The sequence below is a fragment of the Chenopodium album genome, chromosome 7, assembly GCF_948465745.1.
Source record: "Chenopodium album chromosome 7, dcCheAlbu1.1, whole genome shotgun sequence".
Classification (NCBI taxonomy): domain Eukaryota; kingdom Viridiplantae; phylum Streptophyta; class Magnoliopsida; order Caryophyllales; family Amaranthaceae; genus Chenopodium; species Chenopodium album.
Genome location: NC_137840.1, coordinates 69992053 through 70018077, shown reverse-complemented (window position 1 = coordinate 70018077; position 26025 = coordinate 69992053). Strand labels below are relative to the sequence as shown.

The 26025-nt window shown below is 32.5% G+C and overlaps 3 protein-coding genes across 3 annotated transcripts; all 3 read left to right on the top strand.

The window, feature by feature from the left end:
* Positions 1–731: 731 nt before the first annotated feature.
* Positions 732–5778, top strand: LOC145638269 (uncharacterized). The gene is made up of 15 exons (XM_081689232.1): positions 732–1064; positions 1599–1720; positions 1904–1954; positions 2069–2188; positions 2333–2452; positions 2549–2690; positions 2803–2973; positions 3105–3260; positions 3393–3499; positions 3609–3699; positions 3846–3987; positions 4121–4277; positions 4383–4499; positions 4675–4798; positions 5249–5778. The coding sequence occupies exons 1-15, from the start codon at positions 930–932 to the stop codon at positions 5495–5497; spliced, it is 2004 nt and encodes a 667-aa protein (XP_081545358.1). The 5' UTR covers positions 732–929; the 3' UTR covers positions 5498–5778.
* Positions 5779–14225: 8447 nt separating this feature from the next.
* LOC145639347 (uncharacterized) lies at positions 14226–17912 on the top strand. Its single transcript, XM_081690573.1, has 13 exons — positions 14226–14265; positions 14427–14546; positions 14824–14943; positions 15074–15215; positions 15329–15499; positions 15578–15733; positions 15841–15947; positions 16080–16167; positions 16293–16434; positions 16545–16698; positions 16855–16971; positions 17183–17306; positions 17411–17912. Exons 4-13 carry the CDS (start codon positions 15084–15086, stop codon positions 17654–17656), a joined length of 1437 nt encoding a protein of 478 aa, XP_081546699.1. The 5' UTR covers positions 14226–14265; positions 14427–14546; positions 14824–14943; positions 15074–15083; the 3' UTR covers positions 17657–17912.
* Positions 17913–19735: 1823 nt separating this feature from the next.
* On the top strand, positions 19736–24591 carry LOC145639346 (actin-7). Its single transcript, XM_081690572.1, has 5 exons — positions 19736–19884; positions 22397–22467; positions 22571–22964; positions 23570–24183; positions 24306–24591. Exons 2-5 carry the CDS (start codon positions 22408–22410, stop codon positions 24369–24371), a joined length of 1134 nt encoding a protein of 377 aa, XP_081546698.1. The 5' UTR covers positions 19736–19884; positions 22397–22407; the 3' UTR covers positions 24372–24591.
* Positions 24592–26025: the final 1434 nt, after the last annotated feature.

The following is a 26025-nucleotide window of genomic DNA, read 5'->3' as shown; positions in this document are numbered from 1 at the left end:
AATTCAATTGAGGCCATGTGAGTGCAATTTATTTCATGCTCGATCTCGAATTCAAGAATAGTTTTATAGTTATGTGCAGAAACACGAAATGATGCAATGTTTATACATCATCTTAATGTGTCACATAACGTCACATGCCCGTCCCTTCAAATATCGTAGTACATGTGTTGTGTAGTCTTTATATATTGTTTTCAAATTCGATACACGAATATGATGACCCAACGGACAACAAACTACAAGCGAAAGAGTAAATCAATTGTTCATTTCATGCTTCACACAATACCTAATAGTTAAAACAAATAATCATTTCCCTCTCCCTAAATCTCAAACCACCTTCAAAAATAGATCTAATAATTATTTAAACGAAACCAACATTACGTATCCACATCAAACACCAATTTCTCAACATCTCAAATAAATAAATTATACATCCCCCACAACACCCAAATCAAAAAACACAAAATCGAATTATCCACAAACATTCCCATAAATTAAAACAAACAAACATTAAAATCAAAATCAAAATTCATTAAATTATCCAAATTTCTTGGATTGCACGTCCTTTTATAATAACATCCATCCACCAAGCGAGTAACGACCAAGTCAAGAGTAGGAAAAGGAACCTAAAAAGAACCCCCAAAAATAGGAGGTCCAAAGATAAAGATTATTTATGCTTTAATCCTTTTATTTTCAGGGAAATTGATGCTTTAATTCTAGTTTAAATCCATAATTATAATTTTATTATATACAACTTGCTGCCTAATTAGGGGCAGACCATACATATAGTTGTACATATATACACATACAGTTATACTAAAGTCTATAAATATTCAATATTTACCAAGAAAGGCTACAATTATCTACCATATATCATACAGTACAAATTTGATTAATCGTAGAAATTGTTTTGGTTGATCTAAGAAGGAAGAATGTCATCGTTGTCGTCGTCATCATCGAAAGCGAAATCGTGGATGTGTGGGTGTTGTGGCAATGGTGGGGGTGTGGAACCAGGCCCAGATGCACCAACTGATCAAGCTGTTCAACTTCAGATTCTTGATCGTTATGTAAGTGTCGGTGTTTTTATTTTCTAAATAAAGTTTTTATTTTTATTAAGTGGTTTGGACTTTGGAATGTTTGTTGTGTTGGTTATGTTTGGTTATTTGTTTGAGCCTAGGGAATATATTTAATGTACTTTCTTTTATTAGATTGTCGGGTTTAGAAGCCCATACTCTCAAGTGCACCTAATAATTTACTGTATCGTTGTTACTTTTGTCAGTTTTGGACTTTTGGATGGTTACCTCAAGGGTAGTAAGCGTAGTTAACATGTGTAATAGCGTAAATTGAACTAGTAACGTAACAACTGAGTTGGAATTGATTGAGATAATACTCAATTGGTTAAGTATCAGGGCTCACCAAGTTGTATGAGTCAAAATCAGTGCAATAATGTAAGAACAGGAATTTTTAGAGGCTTAATTTTGCTTTAAATTAAGCTTAATTAATAGTGAATGACATGTTGACATGGAGTAATATATCTTCAACCTTAGTTCTCTAGGAGTTTATATTTCTGCATGGATTTAAGCTGGAGTATGTACTTGCAGGTAGTGTTAGACAATGGCATTGCTCGAGTGACAATATCGAAACCAGGAGGAATTGTTACTGGAATAACTTATAATGGCATTGACAATTTGCTAGAATCTCGAAATCCTGAGGACAATAGAGGGTAAACATTGGATATAATCAGCTTTGTTCAATCATTTTGCTTAATGAATTCAGTACTTCAATCAGTCTCTATATAGAATCTAGAAAAAAATTCAAGATAATGAAAGAAAAGTTGATCATAGCATGTGAAAAATTTCATTATTTTCGCTTGTTTTATGATATATTAACTGTGTTATGTATGCAGGTATTGGGATCTTGTTTGGAATGATGCTACTACACCAGGGACATTTGACACGTTTGTTCCTCTCGCCTTCATCTTTCTTATTTTGTCAAAATTAAATGGATAAACTTGTAAATTTTAGGCTTAGTTTTACAAATTTGACTAAGGCTATTTGCTAACTATATGCAGGATTAAAGCAACAACTTTTCAGGTGATTATGTCAAATGATGATCAGGTGGAAGTTTCCTTTAGTAGACAGTGGGATCCTTCACTTAAGGGCAAGTTAGTCCCATTGAACATTGATAAAAGGTAGTTGCTTTAATCTTCGCCATAGTATATAAACTACTTCTTTTTATAGAGCACACTTCCTCCTTTATATATTAGTACCCCTCTGTCTGGAATTAGTTGTCATGTTAATAATGTAATTTAAACCAATAATCGTTATACTTTTAGGTTTATAATGTTGCGTGGCTCATCCGGGTTCTATACCTATGCAATCTATGAACATATGAAAGATTGGCCTGGCTTCAGCATGGGTGAAACTAGGATCACATTCAAGCTCAATAAACAGTGGTATGAGGAATTTGATTTCTTTTGACAGGTTTCATGGCAAACCAAATCTTTAAAAGAGGTTTTAAGTAACAAAGCACGATATTTTTTGTGTATTAGGTTTCACTACATGGCTGTTGCAGATGACAGGCAAAGGTTCATGCCTTTGCCTGATGATAGGATGCCCGGAAGGTGCCAAAAGCTTGCCTATCCTGAAGCTGTTCTGTTGACAAACCCTGTAGAACCAAGCCTTAAAGGAGAGGTATCATTTCCTCTTATCTCATGTAGATAAATGTTGATTATGCATTAATTTTAAGTATTTTGAGATTTGTTCAATCATGTTTAGTGAGTATATGAATTGTTATATTATATAGGTTGATGACAAATACCAGTATTCATGTGACAACAAAGACATCCTAGTCCATGGTTGGATTTGCACTGACCAGCCTACAGGATTTTGGCAAATCACACCTAGCTACGAGTATCGGTCTGGTGGGCCCGTCAAACAAAACCTGACATCCCACGTGGGGCCTACATCCTTATCAGTAAGTGAACGGACATTCAGCTAGTTGTACCAAAGACTTAAAAACATAGAATATACAATATATGTATGGATTTTTCTTGCTGGTGTTATTTCTGGATGAAGTTAGCTGATGAAAAACAACTTTGATTGCAGGTGTTTTATAGTGGTCATTATGCAGGGGATGCTCTGGTGCCGAAATTTGATGATAATGAGCCGTGGAAAAGGGTATTTGGGCCTGTTTTCATCTACTGCAATTCCTGTCCAAAAGATGTTGATTTTCATTCGCTTTGGGAAGATGCTAAAAAGCAGGTTAACCTCTAAAACATTACTGGAGTACTATTAACATGCTTTTGTTTGATAATGTATTGTAATCCTCATTGATTAGCACTGAAAATTGGTTTCTGACCATATATTTTGTGTTTCATTTTCATCCATGTGTAGTTGGTAGTAGAAACTCAGAACTGGCCTTATAGTTTCCCAGCTTCAGAAGATTTTCCGAAACCTAATCAAAGGGGTAAAGTCAGTGGCAGATTACTAGTCCGAGACAGGTTGTTTATAAAGACATTAAGCATTTATACATTGGTATCTCATTTATATTATAATTTTTCACACTTTGTGCTTTGGCAATAATTATATGGTTTATATCATTTTGTTTAGGTATGTTAGTGATGATCATATTCCAGCAAATGGAGCTTATGTGGGACTAGCCCCACCAGGACCACCTGGATCGTGGCAAACTGAAATCAAGGTAATTTTTCTTTTTTAGTACCATTTACAAGCATATAACTGAAATCTCTTTGACCTGACCATCTATGTCACACCATATTACCACTGGTACCTTAATTCAGCTCCACTTTTGTGCTAAAAACGGCTGTCATTTGTTCAATTTTCCAGGGTTATCAGTTCTGGACAACAGCAGATGAGAATGGTTCTTTCTCTATCGAGGGCATAAGAGAAGGAGATTATAATCTTTACTCTTATGTTCCTGGTGTCATTGGAGACTATAGATGTGATGCTGTCATTACCATAACTGCAGGTTTGAACAAATGAGCAGTCATTTGTTACATAGTATCACGAAATTAATGTAGCTTATGCTATATCAGCTAATAAAAAACAGCACTTTACACTTTACAGTACTATATTGAACTTAAGTATTGAATTAATATCAGGTTGTGATGCACAAATGGGTGACTTGGTGTATGAACCTCCTCGAGATGGACCAACCTTGTGGGAAATCGGATTTCCTGATCGCACTGCAGCAGAATTCTATGCTCCTGATCCTAATCCGAATTATGTCAATCAACTCTATGTTAATCATCCTGACAGGTTAGGGAGTTTCTTAACAATTTAAAACACAATCTCTGTTGAAAAAACAGTCAACTTGATGTAGTTGCTCATATTTGACAGCTATTTGCATAAAATCTTTGGCAGGTTTAGGCAATATGGATTGTGGGAGAGATACACAGAATTGCACCCAAATGATGATCTAATTTTTACCATTGGTGAAAGTGATTACCGAAAGGATTGGTTCTTTGCTCAAGTTCCTAGGTACGTAGTCTCAGTTTTCCTACAGAACTTGTACCACTTTCACTTGCTTGATACATATATGATCGTAAACCTGTGAAAAGAATGTCTGTTGTAATACATTTTTTCGCTGCCAAGTAACAACATTGTATCAAAGTGTAAGATCCTCTAAGAAAGCCTAGCTTATTTTGTCACACAGGAAGACAGAAAACGTGTTTGTAGGAACAACTTGGCAAGTTAAATTCAAATTAGATGAGGTAGATCAGAAAGGGATCTACAAATTGAGGCTGGCAATTGCTTCTGCTACCCTTGCTGAAGTTCAGGTAACATCTCATTTTCAAGCTCCTTTTATGTTCCATTCATTTAATAAATGTTCCGGTTTCACTTTTTGTTCTTTCTACTTGGACTAGTATTGTCTCTCAAAAAATTTTAAGTATGAAGAACAAAAAGGAACAGAGAGTTATTAAAAACTGAAATTACAAGGAGCCCCATTTAATCTCCGAGATTAACTTTCCTCTCACAACTTTATACATTTGTTTTCGTGTCACTTTACTATTTCACTTTTATTATTTGAAAAATAAAAGTAAAACAATATTGTGAGAGGAGATTAACTTTTCATGTTAATCTCATAGATTAACTTGAATTCTCCCGAAAATTACTAATTTGATCTTTAAGCCAGACTGAAAAAATGAATTACTCCCATATGTTCTTGATGATAATATAATCTAAGAATTCAATCTTAATTTTCTTATATAATTATGTAATATTTATAGGTACGGATGAACGATCGAAATGCAAATCGACCCATATTTACAACAGGACTTATAGGGAGGGATAACTCAATTGCAAGACATGGATGTCATGGATTATATTGGCTTTATAACGTGGACATACAGGGTTCAAAGCTTGTAAAAGGCGATAATATTATGTTTTTGACTCAACCAAGGAACCAAAGCCCATTCCAAGGAATATTGTATGATTATATACGTCTCGAAGGACCTCCTACCAATGAAGCAATCTAATACGAGTACCAAGGACTGACTCACTTGGTAATACTCTTACCTGAAATCATGATATATATGGTTTGAATTTTATCGAGTGAGGCTACCTTACCTGCAACTACGAAATGAATAAACTTACATCTCCTTACCTTTAATAATAAAAATAAAATTAAAGCAGTGTAATAACCTCTTGTATTTTCTGCTATTATATTTTAGATATTATTTTATTTTTTCTGTATAAATTGATGTATCATAATCTTGTAATTAAATAAATGATTGGATAAAGTGGCTGATTTATGATACCCAAATGTTTAGGTCCATTTCCTTTTGTTGCAATTTCAGCATTAATTCTGTTTTATACATAGTAGTGTATTACTAGTAGTATATTCTAGAGACCCTTATATATATATATATATATATATATATATATATATATATATATATATATATATATATATATATATATATATATATATATATATATATATATATATATATATATATATATGTTACAAATTTAATTTCAGCACAGCTATAATCTTTAAAAGTGTTCAAAAAAAAAAAAAATCTGAAAAAGGTTTACCAAAATAAAAATTCTTAAATTATGGTTTTTAAGTTTAAATAAAAATTAATCATGCTAAAATAATTTTGTTTCTTGATTAGCTAAATATTTGAGTAATAATTATAATATCTTAAAGAGGTTGATTAAACTGGGCCTCAAAAATCCAACTCTCAAATACTGTCTTAAGCCCAAGAAATTACTTAAAGCCCAAAATCTAAACCGGAGAAGATGTTGCAATACTCACTTGTAGGCCCAAACTTTGAAATTTTCCCTTTCCCCGTTATACTATCTTTGTTAATTTTTTTTTTTTTTTTTCTGAAAATAAATAATATCCCTTGATTGCACGTAATAATTAATAGAGGTAGTATATGTTTTGGTAGATAGAGCATAATTCTACATCGATTAATACTTTGACCAATGTTATATGCTTCAATGCTTGTATATATTAATTTATTATATTCATTAAATGATGAAATGCAATACACTTTAGTTGAATTCAATAATGCGTTGACATTTCAATCCCATTAACCTTTGAAAAATTTTACAAAGTTAGTTGAAAATAGTAACTATTTCATTGACAAACTATCATGATTTATGGCATGACATAATGTAGCACAAAAGATGTTATGGGCTTGCCATAATAAACTAATGGTGGTAAATGGTCACCAAACTAATGCTCCATTATTATTTAATCAAAGACTAATTCAACTAATTACATTTTACAGCAGTGACACTTTACCAATTGAACTAGATAAGTAGATGAAACTTTACCAAACCATATTTTCCTGTTTATTAGTGCTCTTGCCTTTTGCTTCACCCTTTACTTTAAATAATTAGTTCATGAAGAACCTTTGAAACTAATTGCTTTTACTAGTGACAATTTGTTTGAGATTAAATTGTGATAGGTAAATATAAGTTAACTAGTTAAGCCGATAATGAACTGAGAGTAAAATTCAAGATTTGTGATTGCATTTCGTCTACATAAGCATGTAAGTTTTTATACACACTCGGGTGCAAGATACACACTAAGGTTATTTTTTGCTCATTTGATGTTTAAATGAGCTACAACTGTCCTCATTTAATCATCAAAATAAGCAAAAAAAATACCTTGGATGCACCATGCACCCAGGTATGTACGAGCACGTCTTCTATCACCCCCTACCGCTCCCTTTCACCTACCTGGAGAGTTAACTGCCAAGAAGGATAAAACAACATAAGCAAGTGGCCAAAATTTGAAGGGCTTAGAATTATGGTAATTGACTTATTGTGCTCGTGACAAAGTCTTTTTCTCTGCATTATAATCAGTATCTCAAATTTCATTGAAGAAAAATGATAAACCAATTCACGGAGTAAGAATCTAAGAAAATTCCATAACACTTTTTTTTTTTTTTTTGTCCTAATATAACTTAATCCTAACCAACTTTGAAACAGAAAAACATTTCAGCTTTGTCTTTGAGCAAAGTATATCTACCACAAAATATTAAGGGCCCCAACTATAGACAACCAAAAATGTCACATGCTTAGTTTCACACTTGAACACTATTACTACGTATTTCGTAGTTTGGTACTACTTCAATGCTTTAAGCAATCATAGCATACTTTAAATTGTAAATAAAATGATAAGTTTGAGATTTTAAGGTAGTGATGAAGTTACTTAAAGATTTATTAGGCTTTTTTTTTTTTTTTTTTTGAATAATAGAATTAGGGAATGTTAATATGCATAATTAATACCTCCTTTACATATTATTTGCAACGATTGGACATAAACTAGAGAGGAAATATGTTTAATCGTTGCAAATAATATGTAACGGAGGTAGTATAATTGATTAGCTATTGGAATTGGCATGGTGCTTCATGAACTCTATAATGCATCGAAATACTACGGACATGAGAATGGTGGTCTCATAAAACAACTTTTTTTTTTTTGCATACAAAACGCTTCTTTTGATCCGTTTTTAAATTTTATATATCGCTTAGTAGAAGAATGGTTTCTAAGACATTATTCTGTATGATCTATTTCGACTGTTCTCTATTCCTTTTTTGTAAGTCACTTTATCTAGTAAATTCTCGATTTGTATGAGAAATGTATGGAAAATCACTTGTTTATTAAAGTCTAATGACTCACAGTTGTGAATTTTAGCGATCATCTATAAGACTGTAACAACGGTCGGTAAAAACACGAATTCTGGTCATGCATGAAAACTAAAAAGTTATCTCGCCCACATCATCACGCTCTATAACTCCCTATTAGTTTATTATACCGGGCCAAAAAGTAAATGTATAAAAACTAACAACGGTGCGCCGTTAGATCCCTCTTATAATGTGACTTTCATTGGCCAAGAAAGTCATGGACCAACTAAACACACCTAAAGTTAGTTCTTATAACGTGTACATGAGTACATACATCTTTCTTCTCTCTCTCTCTTGCTTAGCTTTCCATTTCACAACAGCAGCATGTTTAGTTTGGGAAAGAAGCTAAGCTAAGATGGTGACTCCTATTTTCTCCAATTTTCAATAATTTTATTATTTTACTAACAGAATCTAAACAAGAAAAGTCGGCTCAATTTGAAAGAGTAAACTACAAGAAAAGATGCAATAAAATACAAGTAAAAAAAAACACTATTTTTAGTATGTATAGTAAGAATGCTTTAATTCAATGTGAAGGCTTCTCTCAAACTAGATAATTTTTTTTATTAATTATTATTTGGTTTGCCAAACATTCTTTTATCTATACCCACCTTATAATATAAATTCCCATTTTCTTCCTACCACTCCATTTTTCTCCTCCATGCATACTACTACTACTACCCTCAGGTATGTAATTTAATTTTCGAGTTTTAGAGAGAGAAAGCGAGGAATATTATAGAATATTTCGTATGTATATATTATTTTAATTTGTAAAAATATTGGTATTATATTATTATATGGTGTATATATATGTGTGTAATTTACATGTATAGTGTATGAATTTGAAAGCAGAAAGAGGAAAAAGAGGGTCCAATTTCAAGTTGAAGGTTATTGGAATATGTTGTATGATTTGCCTACGCCATTACAAGTAGTACATCTTCATCTTCTTCATGTAAGTTTTATTTCTCTATTTATCTATAAGTTTCCTAAAATTTTCTTCAAAAAAAAAAATAAATAAATAAAAAATCCCTTAAATTAGCTTAGTCTATGATGTTATATTGTTATGTATGTATCTTGTTTGTTGGGTCTATCAATTGCATAAGTAGGTGACACGGGTTTTGTCTTAACCACAAGTGCATTTTCACCTGAGGATAACCTCGATCACACCAATTTTGGATGTTACTCCGTACTTTTTTAACATGGTATAAAAATAATCCGTACTCAATTGTCTACACTAATAAGGATGTAGTGTATTTGCTACTGATTTTTGTTTAGCAGTTAATGAAAGCTATTGGTCTTGTCATCCTCGTAGTCATTTAATTTTTCGAAAACAAAACAAAAAAAAAATAGATTAAATGTACCAACATTTTGTTTTTAATTAAAATTCTCTAATAGTCATACATATAAGGATAATTGTCCTTTATAAAAATAGCTAACTATATTAGTTCGTCTATCATCTTAGATAATTATTACAGTATTAAAACTGATTTTTTAAAAAAAAAATAAATAAATAAAATAAAATAAATAAAAAATAAAAATAAAAATAAAAAAAAAAAAAAAAAACCCTAAAAGGGCCACAATAATTGTCCATAAAGTTGTATTAGGTGGACTTGGACAATTAGAATGCCAATTTATGGCTTTCTAGCTGTTGAACATCAATTTAGTACACTTAGATTTTGTGTGCACTAGTTTCTCTAATAATAAGAACTAGTCCATGGTATGATTATGTACAACTAGTTCTATAACGGGTATTAGTTGTCAAGTTTCCATCAGTAATGTTACTTAACAACTGCAATATGGTAACTTCTTGGGATAATTGTTGTATGTCGGTACCCTTTAACACAGTCGGACTACAATATACTACGTTAGTTCTTGTTTACATTATTGTCCATTTATCTTTGTATGTCTTTTTATATATGCATTGAATGAAAATTGTAAAAAGAAAAATATACTCTATAATTATTATCAATGTTTTCTATACATTTTCTCAAATTACGACCATATTTTTATGATTTAGTTTTAGCAACGATTTTTTTTTTTTAAATATACCTCGGGATTATTTAAATTTAGTAATTATAAGATATATATTTTGCCTTCCAATGGCCATTGCTAACCAAACTTAACATGATGATAATAATAAATAGTTTTTTTAGCATATAAGAACAAATGTACATCCCAATAACCTTTTATCCATTTTGTTTTAATGTTTGTCACCTTTCCTTTGTATGTTTCTTTCCCTTTATTCCTTGTTCCCAATTGAGTAGTAACATTTGTAAATTGTAAGTTTCACAACAATCCCGAAGTATATATATATATATATATATATATATATATATATATATATATATATATATATATTTTGAATAGATCCCGAAGTATATATAGTTCTTCAAGTTTGCTATTGTTTTCCTACCTCAAAAAATAATTAAGATTGTAAATTCTCAAGAAGTCAAAAATTTTGGTTTGATCATTAATGTGTATGTTGATGATTAGAATCTTTTACATTAATCTCACTATTTAGGTAAAAGATATGAGCTTTGAATGTAATATTGATTTGATTTTATTACTTAATTGGTAGAAAAGGAATTACCGAATTATAATAAACTATATATGAGCTAATATCTTAGCTTGTTCACTTAGCTTCACCTTATCTCTGCTGAATTGAAATTATTTTTATTGAATTAAAATTATTATTTCTGAATTTAATTAAATTATTTTTACTAAACTGAAATTAATTTTACTGACGATGAAGTAAAATTATGTTTGCTGAACTAAAATCATTTTTTACTGATTTTCTTTTTTTTATTTTTTTATTTACAGAAATGAACTTATTTTAATGAACTGAAATTATATTTATTGCCCTGAAATTATTTTGTATTGAATTTTTTTTTGGTGAAGTGAATAGGGATGAAATTAAATGTGATTGAAAAAAGGAATTCATAAAGAAAGAATAACTATTATTCAACTGTTTATTATTGTGTCAATAGATAATAGTTGTCCATGTCGCTTGTGAGTTGCTCGAGCTCAACTAGTTCAACATTTTATCTCGAAAAATTTCTCCTATTTTGAACACTCATGATGACATTGGTTTATTTTATTTATTTATTTATTTTTTTTTAAACAAAAGGTTTATAGTTTTTTTTACCACTGCACTGTACATATAAAAAGCAATATGAATCAAGTGACAAATTAATCATCAAAATTAGTTAAAGAATGATTACGTGCTGATTTGGTTTTGCCTAGATTATCCATCAAATTATTAAAGTTACCAAAGAACATTCAAATAAATCAAATATTATTAAAGTTACCAAAGAATAATCAAATCAAATATTATTAAAGTTACCAAAGAATAATCAAATCAAATATTATTAAAGTTACCAAAATTACTAATTTCTACTTTCATTGGTGCATCTACCCTTCATCTCCCATGTAGTTCAATTCCATTCACAATTTTTATAATACTATATATCTTTATACATTATATTATATGATATCTTATAATTAGCTCAAAATTAAGCAATTCTTAAACACTTTCATCTTGTTCTTCAACAGATCAATACTCATATCAACATACTTTTAATCTTTGTTGATAATCATGCAAGGAGCTCAAATTTGCCTTGCAATTGTGGTTTTGGTTAATTTCATGCAAATCTTGCATGCTAATTATATCACCTCATCATCATCTATACAATGGACAAGGTATTAACCTCTTCATTCCCTTCTCGGAAACAATATGTTCTTTTTACGTGAAATAAAAATAATACTTTTTGGGGCTTGCCCCCTCGTGTTCACCAAAAAAAAAATAATAATAAATAAAATAAAAATAAAAAATAAAATACTATAAGGTGTTATGATCTTATTTTAATGGTTTATGATTTGATTGCTCTTATTATTTTTAATCTCATATGATATGGTCATCTTAATAATTATTCTTAGTAATAAGTTGCTTAAACAATGTGTATAGAAATATTAATTATATGGTATAATTTCCATGAGTCCAATTCATATGTTATTGTTATGTACAATTATGCTGCGAAAGGAGAACATATTATATATAGTGACAAGCAATTTTCAGTAGTAAAAAATATTTTTGATCATTTATTTAAAATAAGTGTTCATGAAAATAAACTCATACATTTGTCATAAGTCAGTTTTAATTACTAAAAATTAAATTAATTGGCACAATTAATTTTGGGTTTTCACTACTCATACTACATTGCCTTGTGAATTATGATGTTGTACTTGTAGAAATTCAGAGGATGTCCAAGGCCCATCACAAGAGGTGCAACTTCATTATCAAGACAACCATGTAATCACTTACCTTCTCTCTTTTTTGTCTCTTCTTTCTTAAAAAAATACGGAGTAAAATTAATTGTTATTTTCTTCATGTGTACTATTATAGGAATATAGGTTGCATTCGGTCTCATACATTCGTGTTCAACTCAAATCTAACTCGTTTAATGATATATACGTAATTTGAAAATTATATGCAAGTAAAGGACTAAAGGTGAGAAACTTTAGTTTAAAAAGCCCATGACACTTTAATTTATGACTATTGTAATTAAGTTTACTCCGTTGCTTTAACTTGCAACACTGTCTCAAGGCTAGTAATTAAAGAAGGTAATTGACAACTTTATCAATATGATTTAACACTAGAAAAAGGAAAAGGATGGTATCTATGTGTATAAATTATTTTGATGAATTAGTTCATTAGCATCATCTAATCTCCTCCTTGAATTATGTGTCATGAGACAGTGCTGAAATTTAAAGAGACGGAGAAAGTTGTTACTTGTATTAATTTGTAAAAATAAACGTGATCATATAAAATGTTGTTGGATTAGTCAATATATATTACATTTAATCATGCCAATTAGCTATGTTTTTTCTTATATATAATTTGAAGTTATCATGGTCAAAGTTGTTTTTTGACATGAATAACAGTCAAATTGTAGTAAAAAAATTCGTAGTTCGACAAGAATACTTAATTCTCCGTAATTAAGGGTTTGTTCACTTCAGCTTAATTCCAGTTCAGTTCAATTTAATTTAACTCCAATCAGTTCAGCTCCTAATTTCCTTCTCTCATAAAATATTCATTTTAGCTCCGTTCAATTCAGCTCACTTCAATAAATGTGAATAGGCCCTAACTTGAGGGGAATATAAGTTTATTATTAAGTTGAAGATAATATACTCACTTCGCATTATTTTTATAATAGGCAAAAGCTAACAAACGCTTCAGGGATGTTAGATAAAATAACAATAAGTAAAAATATTAAACTAAATGAAAATTTAATTACATGCGTGATTTTGTCATGGATTCTCAAATGTCAAATGCCTCAAGCATTTATTTCATAATAAATCTTTAAACCAATGAAGTTCTGAGTCTTCTGGGCTATTGATTAAGTGTGAGAGTCGATAAGTCACAGGTTCAAATCCTTCTACTCTTTTTTTTTTTTTGAAATAATCCTTCTACCCCATTTGTAATGTCCTTGTCCTCATTTTATAACCAAAAATAAAATTAATAAACCTTTGAAATATTTTATCAATTGAAAATGGCTGTGACAGATTGTGTTGGACAACGGCATAATACAAGTGACACTATCAAATCCCGAGGGAAGTGTCACCAAAATTCAATACAATGGCATCGTTAATTTGCTTGAAGAGCTCAATGATGAATCCAACAGAGGGTAACCTTTCTATTTTTTCCCCCTTTTAAATTATCAATTTATCATATTAGGTGTTTGCTAGTTGCTACCATCTTAAATCTTAATGGTACTAAACTTGTAGGACATTGAGTTGTGAATTGAACTTGTAGGACGTGGTTTAGCGATTCACTAATGGAATTTTTCAGCCTTGTTTTTCTCACCCTAAATAAATAAATAAATAAATATCGGCCTGTTTTAAACTTATTTTTTCAAGGTAAAAGGAATAAGGTAGTGTAGTCTTATTGATCCTGAATTTTGTATTTCTTCTAGGACACCTTTTTTTTTCGAGTTTGTACCAATTGTATTATGTATATACCTTACGGGACTAAAATGTACAGGTATTGGGATATAGTCTGGAAAGGCGAAGGAGTTACAAGAAAAAAGGGCAACTTGGATAGGTACAAAACTTCCTTAGAACCACCTAATTAGGTGGTTGTTAAATTCGAGTTTTAGTGTACTTCTATGTAACAAACATTGTAATTCAATATATTTTCTGTATTACATTTCATATGCTAATAATAAAAAAATAAAAATAAACGTTGCGGTTTGGGGTGTGCAGGCTTGATGCAACAGATTTTAAGGTCATTGTGGAGACAAGTGAACAAGTAGAGGTCTCATTTACAAGAACATGGAACTCATCTCTTAAAACAAAACTTCCCCCTTTAAACATTGACAAAAGGTCCTACTTTCTATACTATGATAGTTCATCTTATTAGATTATTGACTTAAACTTGTGCAAAATCTAGTTTAATTTGTACATTTTGTGTTATAGGTGTAACTTTTTTTTTTGTTACCGCATACATAAAATTTCAACGCTCCCCTTTATGTTATGAATGAATATTTCTGATCTTGTAAATGTCTAAGGTGATACAGTTGTTTTGGTACGAAAACGAGTAATTGAGTATTGTACAATACTCTACTTTGTGCTAAGTCATGGAAATTTGATCTGTATGCAGGTTTGTTCTGCTTCGAGGTTCATCTGGGTTCTACACTTATGCTATCTATGAGCATCCAAAAGACTTTCCGGGTTTTACTCTGACAAATACTCGGCTTGCTTTTAAGCTCAACAAACTATGGTAAGATATGTGCATTGTAACATTATTCATGTCCCAAAGTGCATGTAACATAATTTACTGTCATAAATTTAAGGTACTAGTAAGTAGCAAGTGATACCTGAACTAATATTTTGATTAATGGGGTGTACAGGTTTAACTACATGGCTATGTCAGATTACAGGCAAAGACAACTGCCTCTTCCTGATGATCGTTCACCTAACAGAAGCGAGGCCTTAGCTTATCCTGAAGCTGTTTTACTTACCAACCCAATCGAGCCAGAGTTTAAAGGGGAGGTAAATAAATTCTTATTTATTTTGATACAGCTACTGTACTATATGATAGTTTGTCTCTGAATCAGAATTATGCGAAGATTTCTGACTAATATATCTTGTTTGGTAATGTATAGGTCGATGACAAATACCTATACTCGGGTGAAGCCAAAGACATCCAGGTACATGGGTGGATATGCAGTAATCCACCCACCGGACTCTGGCAGATCATTCCTAACAATGAGTTCCGGTCTGCTGGACCGACCAAACAATATCTGACATCCCATGTTGGCCCGACTTCCCTCTCAGTAAGTTTACTTGCTGTATAATTATGCCTATAATCTTCTAGTGGTGTGCATTGCTGATTGTGTACTGTACGACATCAGGTACTCCTAAGTACTCACTACTCGGGTCAAGAACTAATGGCAGAATTTAAAGATGGAGAACAATGGAAAAAAGTTTTAGGGCCTCTTTTTGTATATGCTAATTCTGCGAAAAATGAGAGTGACTCACAGCAATTATGGGAGGATGCTAAACAGCAGGTTTTTAAGTTAGCTAATCAAGCAAAATTCCAATTTATAGGAACTGAAGAATAAATTGTCAGTTCTTTACTATAGAAGTAGTAATATGTTTTATAAACTTATTGCAGTTGAGTGTTGAGGCAAAGCGTTGGCCTTACACCTTTGCAGTTTCGGATGATTACCCATCAGCTGACCAGCGTGGCAGCGTTAGTGGTAGTTTACTAGTCTATGATAGGTTAGTGAACACTTCATTGTGCAAATTTACTCTTTATTTTGGTTTTTGTGTCATGCATTTTATTCTTACATATAATTTCTGCTCCAATTCAGTCAATTTAAATTGATGTACTTTTATAATCCGTATTACTAGGTACCTAAAAACGAATACTTCAGCAAACAAAGCATATGTAGGGCTTGCAGCTCCAGGAGACGTCGGATCCTGGCAAAGAGAGAGCAAGGTAACTTAAGTTCTTTTACATAAAGATTCCAACTTCATGATATGTTTATAGTAACAAAACTCGCTAATTTCTTAGCTGCATTAACTTGAGTTTTTTACCAATTATTTAAGATGATCTCTTTCTAGGGATATCAATTCTGGACAACAACAGATGACAAAGGTCATTTCACCATAGAAAATATACGGCCTGGGAGCTACAATCTCTATGCTTGGGTTCCCGGCTTCATAGGAGATTACAAATACAACGACACAGTTGATATAACAGCAGGTCTGATATTGAACTCACATTGGTTTTTTTATGTCACAGGAGTATGTACAAAGATGAGCAAAAGTTAATGGTTTAAAAACTTATGCAAGTAAAATTTTCTTGGAAAACAGGACATGCTATTGATTTGGGTGATCTTGTGTATGATCATCCAAGAGACGGACCTATATTGTGGGAGATTGGCATACCAGATCGTTCTGCTGCAGAATTCTTTATTCCTGATCCTGATCCAAATCTTGTCAATAAACTCTATCTGACGCGTGACAGGTTAGTTTTCCATGGACTATAGAAACCATTTCACTTCATAATTTTGATTATTTCCTGTAATTACTTGTTCTTGTTTGCTGTTCAAAACTTGAAAACAAAATGCACATCCATTGTTACAAAGATTAGTTTAATATAAGATGATCTTGTTATTAACAGGTATCGACAGTATGGTCTATGGCAAAGGTATACAGATTTGTATCCTGACGAAGATTTAGTTTATACTGTTAATGTTAGCAACTATCAGAAAGATTGGTTCTTCGCTCAAGTTACCAGGTAAAGTTTCCTACTCGCTTTCTCCTCTCCATCTGATCTTTTATTCTTTTATTTCCACTCTAATTACCTCAAAATTATTTACTAAGTACTCTTCTTTTATTAGTTTTCTGAAGTACACTTTTAATGATCAAATGCACAACATTTTGGAACTAGACTAGACGCGTTCTTTTTTTAAAGGCCTAACCAAATAGCTTTGATCCAACTCTTTCAGGAACGTAAGCAACACGTATCAAGGAACAACATGGCAGATCAAATTCCAACTCGATAAACTCATCTCCTCTGGAACCTATTACTTGAGACTATCACTCGCATCAGCAACTGATTCAGAGTTACAGGTATCTAGCAAATGCTAGTCTTTGTAATTGTAATATCCCATCCTCTGAAACAATTCTGCAATCCTAATGCAGTGACTAATTCATATGTGCATCCAACATTACAGGTTAGGATTAATGATCGACATGAAAATCCTCCGTTATTCACAACAGGACTAATAGGGCACGACAATACGATTGCTAGGCACGGCATCCATGGACTATATTGGCTTTACAATGTGACCATACCAGGCAACAAATTACTGCAGGGTAATAATACCATTTTCTTGACACAAGTTTGGGGTCTTAGTCCTTGGAGAGGCATTTTGTATGACTACATTCGTCTCGAAGCTCCTGTTACTGATGCCTACTAATTATTTAATTGATTAGGTTCAAATTCATTGCTTATGCATGTAAATATACAAATTAAACACATTTTTGTGGAAAATAGGTGATTGGATTAGCTCTATTGAGCTCAAAGAGATATAATAGAAGAGAGATTTACATTAGTCTCTAAATTTTTTTGGCTCTTGTCAGCTAATTTTCCAGATGTTTGTAGGAAAAGAAGGCAGGAAGATTTATATTGCTATGATAAATAAATAAATTACTTTTAGATCATAAAGTGGCTTTATATTTTCTTGAAGCAATTTATTGTTGAGCTTGGTTTATTTTTGTAAGATTATTGGACAAGAATCATGCAATAAATTTAAAAAGGAGTATTAGAGTGTGAAGTCTTGAATATGTTGTCCCACATTGGAAAGAGAAGAAAAAACAATCATATTATTACATTGGACTATGAGCCTGTTCATATTTACTTATTTTCAGTTCAGTTCAGGTTCAGCTCCAATCAGTTCAGTTCAGTTCAGTTCAGTTCAGCTCTTAATTTTCCTCTCTCATAAAATATTCATTTCAGCTTAGTTCAGTTCAGTTTAGCTCCAATTAGTTCAGTTCAGTTCAGTTCAGTTCAGTTTATTTCAGTAAATATGAACAGACCCTATTGGAGTGATAGATAATAGTAGGAATGGCAACGCATCGGATTCGGGTTGGATGTAGCTAAATCTGAATCCGATCCATTTAGTAAACGGACCCTAAACTCAGATCCGAATCCGATTCGACTCGTGATTTCCGGATCCAAACCCAGTCCGTTTATATGGACCTTCGAAATAATCCGATTTTTTTTTTTTCTTTTTTTTTTTTTTTTTTTTTTTTTTTTGTAATGTTACATATACCTATATGTGCTTGTATTGTCATACCAAGTAAAGTATAAACATAACAAATTTTAAATTATGTAGAAAGTTACATAATAAATTTTGCAACAAAACAAGCAAACAATTGTTCCAAGTTATAAAGCATATGCTCATACTCTCGGATTCGGACTCGGATCGGACCCCGTCGGACTTAGCGTAGGGTCCAAGTCCGATCCGCCTCCTATTCGGATTCGGATCTATTTTATCGGATTCGGACTAATTTTAAACGGATTATCGGATTTTTTTTTTCTCCGGATCGGATCGGATTGAAAGAATCGAACTCGGATTAAATTGTCATCCCTAGATAATAGACACCCTTTACACATTTAGTAGCTATAAAGTACTTTTGTTTACGTTTAGGTTAATTTTCTTTATTCATTATTTCTATGATCCACACGTAAGAAACTATGTAGTACTCAGTAAGAAGAGTTTGTAAGCCATGGGACTTTTGATTTGTCCCTAAGGACAAAGAACTAGAACAGTACACGTTAATTAAAAATTGTTTATGTTAAGAATTGAACTTATTAGATCTATTAGGAAATGAATAAAGAGTTATACCATTTTTGCTATTTGATAATTTTGCTTATTTATTCTTTTTAAATATAATTAATGTAGGCCATGAGAATGCTTGAGTAGAAGCCATATTATTTTCTTAGACTTAATCTAAAATAAAAGTCAAATTCATGTACATAAATTATAAATACATACATGAAAACTGTAATACTATAAGATTATGTAACATATCAACTCGGAACAACACCCGGACTACACACTACTTTATAACTTAAACCGTGCTTCTAACCCCTTTGTAAATCATATTCGTGACTTCACTAAATTCCTAAAATGTATTATGGAGTACATATTATATTATCTCAACCTAAAATCTGCCTGTTACAAGGTAAAGCACTAAAGCCATTAAATTGTTGGATGATAAAAAATAAAAATAATAAAAAAAAAAAAAAAAAACCTACACTTTCCTTACTTATGTGAGTTATGTCTATGACAATAACACCTCCATTTAATGATAATACAAGTAATTATTACATTCATTAGGGTTGCCTAAATTGCCAATATGAAAACCTTAAAATTTTTTTTTTTGAAATATTAATTTAATTTTTTTATCACACACAAATTCATTGAAATATTAATTTAATTTTTTTATCACACACAAATTCATACACTTTGGATTTATTCTCTCATTCAAAAACATTTGAATAAAACGACAGCGCACCATCAATATATTCCGCCAATCTCGCTGTCACTCTCTCCAATTCTCTCCTCTTTCTCTCTCCTCTCACTCTCTCTCTCTTCTCTCTCTGTTCTTCATTTTGCAGGGCATCTTCCTTACTCTAAAGGTAAAATCTTTTTACTAATTTCGGAATATTTTTCTTTTTTATCATATCATTTCAATTTGTTTTTGTTTTTAATCTTGTTTAATACTTACATGTTTTTGTTGATTTAAATTTTGAATTTGTTGCGTTTATAATTTTTAGAAATGAATTTGCTTCATCGATTTTCGTGCATGAGCTTGAATTAATGTTTAAATTTGTAGAAATTTTGTTGGTCCGATCTATTGTTATATTTTGCTTGAATTATTATGCTTTTTAACCTGGTGATATAAATTGAAACCATAGTTTAAAATCAATTATATAAATTTAAAAAGAGTTGTGCTTTGTTTAGGTTAAGGGTTTTAGGTTAGAGTGTTAGATAGTATGTTGGAATTTGTTGTAGTTTATTTGAGTGATTTATGATGGAGTAAATCAGAATAATAGTTTGCATGTTATTGAAAACACCCAAAGAATTAACTAGAGAATCTTGTCTATGGTGGGGTTTGAGGAGGTCTAAATGTGTATGTTACGCCGCTGCCTTTGGTTCTATACAATCGTAAGTCGTAATCGGTAGCTTTCGGCTTGATTGTTAGTTCTATATAATTGTATGTTGTAACCGGTAGCTTTCGGCTTGATTGTTGGTTGGTAGGTTGGATTTTAGTGTTAAGGGCCGTCTTTTTCGTATTATGAAGGCGCCCTCGGATTATTAGTAATAACTTTGACTGGTGATTTTTTTTTTTTTTAACAATATATACATTGTAGCCAAAATTGTAAAAGTATATCGCGTGGTTAATTTTTGTGAAATCAAATTGAGAGAAGTAATGGTTGAAGTTTCTTCTTTTACGATGTCATATGTTTTGAATAGAAGGGATTGATTGATTAATCTATTGGCTCTAGACTCTAGTCCTATGTGTAATGGATGAAGTTTCTTCTTTTACGGCGTCATATGTTTTGAATCTTCAGGATTGATTGTTTAATCTTTTGGCTCTTGTCCTATGTGTATTAATTGAGTTGGTTCAATAACTCCTTTTGGTCAATTAGGACATGTGAAATGATGTATGGTATGTGGTGTACTGCTTGACTTTTGATAACAGAGTGAGGGGGAGAATTAGATCTTCTGAGTAGTATTGGAATGTGTTGTACTCCAATAAACGTTGTATCGGACCCTTAGATGTGAAATAGTTTACAAGTTTAACATTTTGTGGAAATTTGTTTGCTTCTAATCCAAAATGAGATTTCAAGTATCCCGAGTCACTTGATCCATATAGGTTTTGCCTAACTAGTTTTTATTTCCCATGGGCAAACTGGCAGGAACTAACAACTGGTGAACCTCTAAAAATTTGCAGAAAGTCCTTATCCATGCTTTTTTTTTTTTTTTTTTTTTTTTTTCCCTTGTCTTATCTCCCTTTTTTGCTTTAATGAACAATGTTCCTGGAATCCTAGCCCATTTGGATCTCGATAATAAGATAAATGGGCCCAAGGCTTGAAACTAAGCAAAAGGCGCTAAGAGGCCACCTTCACTAACCATGGATTTTAAGTTGAGGAGAAATGGACTTCTAAGCTCATGGGTGGCTGAGTGGGGAAGGTGCAAACTCTAGCCACTCAGGGATACGGATGTTGGTGTAGCAGTTATATTAGTGGCCCTTGATTTTGCCAGTGTGTAGTTTGGGTTTTCTTTGATTTGATCAAAGTTTATGTTGTTTTGACTGTTGAAAGTTGTTCTATCTTTATTGTGTTGCTTTTAAATCTAGACCATAGAAAGGCAAGTAATTTTCATCACGATCGTGGTGGTTTAGGTTTATAATGTTTTTATGTGAAATTTTAACACGAAAGAGCAATATAGCAAATGTTAATCATCATAGATGATGCGAACGTTGAGGAAGCATTTGTGCTACTTGAATTTGATTTGAAGTCTAAATTTTGTTGCCCTTGCATGAGAATTTAATCATCTACAATATGCTCTTTGCTTTGAGCTCTATTGGGATTTGGGAATTCTCTTATGTTCAAATATAAGTTAGTTGCAGGTTGATTTTTTCACCATGTGAAATCAAAAAGTAGTTGTTTCTCCTAACTTTTTTGATTACTAAGTCCCTATTAGATTAAGTAAACTATTGAAAAATTCATTGTGTTTCCATCACATATAACTTGTCTAACTTTCCTTCGTGATGAATATGCTTTTTTTATTATTATTTTTTTTATTTTAACTTGGGTGTAAATTTTGAAATTTCAATTTACTAGAACTTAGATCCAGTCTACGAGTCATTTATGATTTAATAAAGTTGGATGATTTGCATATCTAAAGTTATTTTCAAAAGATAAGTGGGTTATTTTTTTTCAAAAAGACATTTTACTGATTACATTTGAAGCAGTCCGTCAGATCGCTGAAGTTTTAGGGATCAGTTTAAAAACAGTGTGGGGTAAGGGATAGCAACCTGACAAGTTTTATACGATTGATGTCACTTGTTCACTTCTAGATTTTCAAATTCTTAATAAGAATTGATGTTCACTTAACCTTTTGATTTACACTTTTTTTGTGTAGTATAAAGAAGGATGGCTGACGGAGAGGATATTCAACCCCTTGTCTGTGATAATGGAACCGGAATGGTTAAGGTGACATTTTATATTGTATTTTTTCCCTTTCTTTATGTAGTTTACTTAATGTCTTTTGAGAAATTTGAAGTGTTGAATTAATACAATCTACTTTCCTTGACAGGCTGGGTTTGCTGGAGATGATGCACCAAGAGCAGTTTTCCCAAGTATTGTTGGTCGTCCCAGGCACACTGGTGTCATGGTTGGTATGGGCCAAAAGGATGCATATGTTGGAGATGAAGCTCAGTCTAAAAGAGGTATTTTGACATTGAAATACCCAATTGAGCATGGTATTGTTAGCAACTGGGATGACATGGAAAAGATCTGGCACCACACCTTCTACAATGAACTTCGTGTTGCTCCTGAAGAGCACCCCGTCTTGCTAACTGAGGCCCCACTGAACCCGAAGGCTAACAGGGAGAAGATGACTCAGATTATGTTTGAGACATTCAATGTTCCTGCTATGTATGTTGCCATTCAAGCCGTTCTCTCACTCTATGCCAGTGGTCGTACTACAGGTTGGTAGTGATTTAATTACAAATCATTATTTTTTGTATCGTAACCTTTATCTGGTGATTCCACATTTCCACTATGCTAAATTTTTCGTTGCAAAGGTTTCATTTTCCACTTTCAATATGTTCTGTGTCAAAACTCTTGCCAACCTGATTATATGTTCCCCATTTTTTCTGCTTGTTCCTCTGTGCTGATAAACTTCATTTCATGGAAATGACATAAAAGTATAAAACTGATAAAAGGGCACGTCACTGTGTTTCAGAACTTTCTCAACCTCGTTTAGCATCACCTGGTGAACAAAGCAATTTACCTGATATTTATAACCTTTCTTACTTTTAGCCTTCTAGCCTCTAGGCTCTTGCCTCACTTGGACCATGTTGTCTTAAAAAAACCCACCTATTTACTCTAATGATCTCTTTTAAAATTTATAATTCAGATGTTGTAGGTCTCAAATCCATCTGGTGTTCTGCTGCCATTTTTTTTAATTTCTTTCAGATGTTTAATTGTTCCTACTTTCTGACTATATGCATTTTTTTTTTTGCTTTTGCTGTGTTCTCCTTCTCATTTCTGTTTTCTTCTTGTTTCCTGAATTTTTTGTTCTTCTTAACAGGTATTGTACTCGATTCTGGTGATGGTGTGAGCCACACTGTGCCAATCTACGAGGGTTACGCTCTTCCTCATGCTATCCTCCGTCTAGATCTTGCTGGTCGTGATCTTACTGATTATCTCATGAAAATTCTTACCGAGAGAGGTTACATGTTCACAACATCTGCTGAACGGGAAATTGTTCGTGATATTAAAGAGAAACTAGCCTACGTTGCTCTTGATTATGAACAGGAGGCGGAGACGGCCAAGAGCAGCTCTGTAATAGAGAAGAACTACGAGCTACCTGATGGTCAGGTGATCACAATTGGAGCTGAGAGATTCCGGTGCCCAGAGGTCCTCTTCCAGCCTTCACTAGTCGGAATGGAGTCTTCTGGTATCCATGAAACAACCTACAACTCCATTATGAAGTGTGATGTCGACATCAGGAAGGACCTTTACGGTAACATTGTGCTCAGTGGTGGTTCAACTATGTTCCCTGGTATCGCTGATCGTATGAGCAAAGAGATTACTGCTCTTGCCCCTAATAGCATGAAGATCAAGGTTGTTGCTCCACCTGAAAGAAAGTACAGTGTGTGGATAGGAGGATCTATCCTTGCATCACTTAGCACATTCCAACAGGTACTGCTCCTTCTCCCTTTCCCCCTTGTACCGCAATTTCAATGCACTTTATGATTCTGTCGAGGAAAATTATTAGAGTTATTCAGGGTAGTACATTAATATATATCCTCAATATTTCGCAGATGTGGATCTCCAAGGGTGAGTATGATGAGTCTGGCCCATCAATCGTTCATCGTAAGTGCTTCTAAGTCGTGTTTCCGAAATTGTTGGCCTAAATCCCCCCCCCCCCCCTCTCTGCCTCTAGGAACATACCAGTGTGGTGGAACTTTTAAAGTCTTGTATAATTTTAGTTTGGTTGAGATGAATTTAAGCTTAGTTACTACGGATTTTGTAGGATATTAAGGAACAGAATTGTTACTGTTGTTGGGTGCTTGTAACTGCAATTTAATGATATTTCGTTTGTAACTTTGTTTGGTGGTTTGTTAAAATTTGCTATGATAGGAGTTGGTCCTTCGTACATCAAGCTCGAATTAAGGGTTTTGGTAGCTTCCTTATTGAATTTGTCTTGTATGAGAGTTTTCGCATTGTATATTGTATTGATTACCTACAAAGGCGATTTTCACACGAAAGATAACACATTTTCTGAATTTTGTTTTACATTTTAATGTTATTTTTCAACTGTCAAGTATAGGTCTTTATATTATGCATTAGTGTTGTTTTTTAAATAATTTGTTTTAGGGTTTATTTTTTCCCTCTGTTATTTAAGCTACTCACCCTAGTTGATTTAACATTTGAATTTTGGACTTTTGAAGAGTATTTTTGTACCCCATTAATTCATTATATAGTGTGTTCTGATTTTGTATAGTTGCAATTACTTGCTACGGAGTACTTATTTTTTATAGGTTGGGTTTGGGTTTGGGTTGGTCGAGCCTTAAGTTTGGGTTTGAAGTGTTTTTGAATAACACTGTTCATGGGCTTTGAAGATTTCAAGTTGGTCTTTTCTTGGTATGGTGCTGTGGTATAGGTGTCAATTTTGACAAATTTTGAATGATCTCCTACAATTATCTGGAGTTATGTACCCTTTCTATCCCTTCGAGTTTGTCCCACGACTCCCAGACATAAAGTGAAAATTGGGCAATTTTTCTAAGGGACGAAGTACTAGTAATTTTTTTTACTAAAACAGACGGATCTACCCTTCATGGCTTCATCCATGTTTAATGGTGCTCCATGCCTACCCCCATCACCATCCCCACTACCAAAGTTTGCCCATTTTCCTTCCATGATTTATCCCTTTTGATTTAGCCCCATACAATATAACAATAAATTATCAGAGTTCGCTCTATTCTTACATTCACTACATTTGATCCCCAAACCGAAGGAGATAATGGGTGTAATCAACTACGGAGTACTCCATACTCAAATTACCGAGGTATTTAACTACGGAGTACTCCATACTCGCATTAGCGAGGTAGTTATGCGTGGGCGTAATCTTAGGCTCGAGTATGATGCTTTGAACTACAACTTGAGCTAGAAATCTTGGACCCCGAGAACCTGGGTCTTGTTAAATGCAGGGCCAATAAAAGTTACTTGGTTATAAATTGTCTCATCCAAACACAAGAGAGCTCGTAGGAAAGAGTTGTGACACTTGAAACCAAGAAGAAAAATTTTATTGAGACTTTTTTGTACATGATTTTAAGGTCATTATTCAGGTGGTGTTTGAGCACGAAATCATTGAAATGACCAATTATACACCGAACAAAGCAACAAAATGGATTGTGTTTCGATTTAAGGGAGAATATTTTGAAATAGATGATTTGGAGATACATTGAAGCTGACAAATAGAGATGGCATCTTTGTTGTTTCATGTCTCATTGTCCTTGGAATCATGTAATGCTAATATGA

Coding starts and splice junctions, on each gene's coding strand:
- LOC145638269 (XM_081689232.1), top strand. CDS start 930: ATGTCATCGTTGTCGTCGTCATCATCGAAAGCGAAATCGTGGATGTGT. Junction 1,065..1,598: donor TTCAGATTCTTGATCGTTAT/GTAAGTGTCGGT, acceptor ATGTACTTGCAG/GTAGTGTTAGACAATGGCAT. Junction 2,189..2,332: donor CCATTGAACATTGATAAAAG/GTAGTTGCTTTA, acceptor TTATACTTTTAG/GTTTATAATGTTGCGTGGCT.
- LOC145639347 (XM_081690573.1), top strand. CDS start 15,084: ATGGCTATGTCAGATTACAGGCAAAGACAACTGCCTCTTCCTGATGAT. Junction 15,500..15,577: donor TTGGCCCGACTTCCCTCTCA/GTAAGTTTACTT, acceptor GTACGACATCAG/GTACTCCTAAGTACTCACTA. Junction 15,948..16,079: donor AGTTTACTAGTCTATGATAG/GTTAGTGAACAC, acceptor CCGTATTACTAG/GTACCTAAAAACGAATACTT.
- LOC145639346 (XM_081690572.1), top strand. CDS start 22,408: ATGGCTGACGGAGAGGATATTCAACCCCTTGTCTGTGATAATGGAACC. Junction 22,468..22,570: donor ATGGAACCGGAATGGTTAAG/GTGACATTTTAT, acceptor TTTCCTTGACAG/GCTGGGTTTGCTGGAGATGA. Junction 24,184..24,305: donor CACTTAGCACATTCCAACAG/GTACTGCTCCTT, acceptor AATATTTCGCAG/ATGTGGATCTCCAAGGGTGA.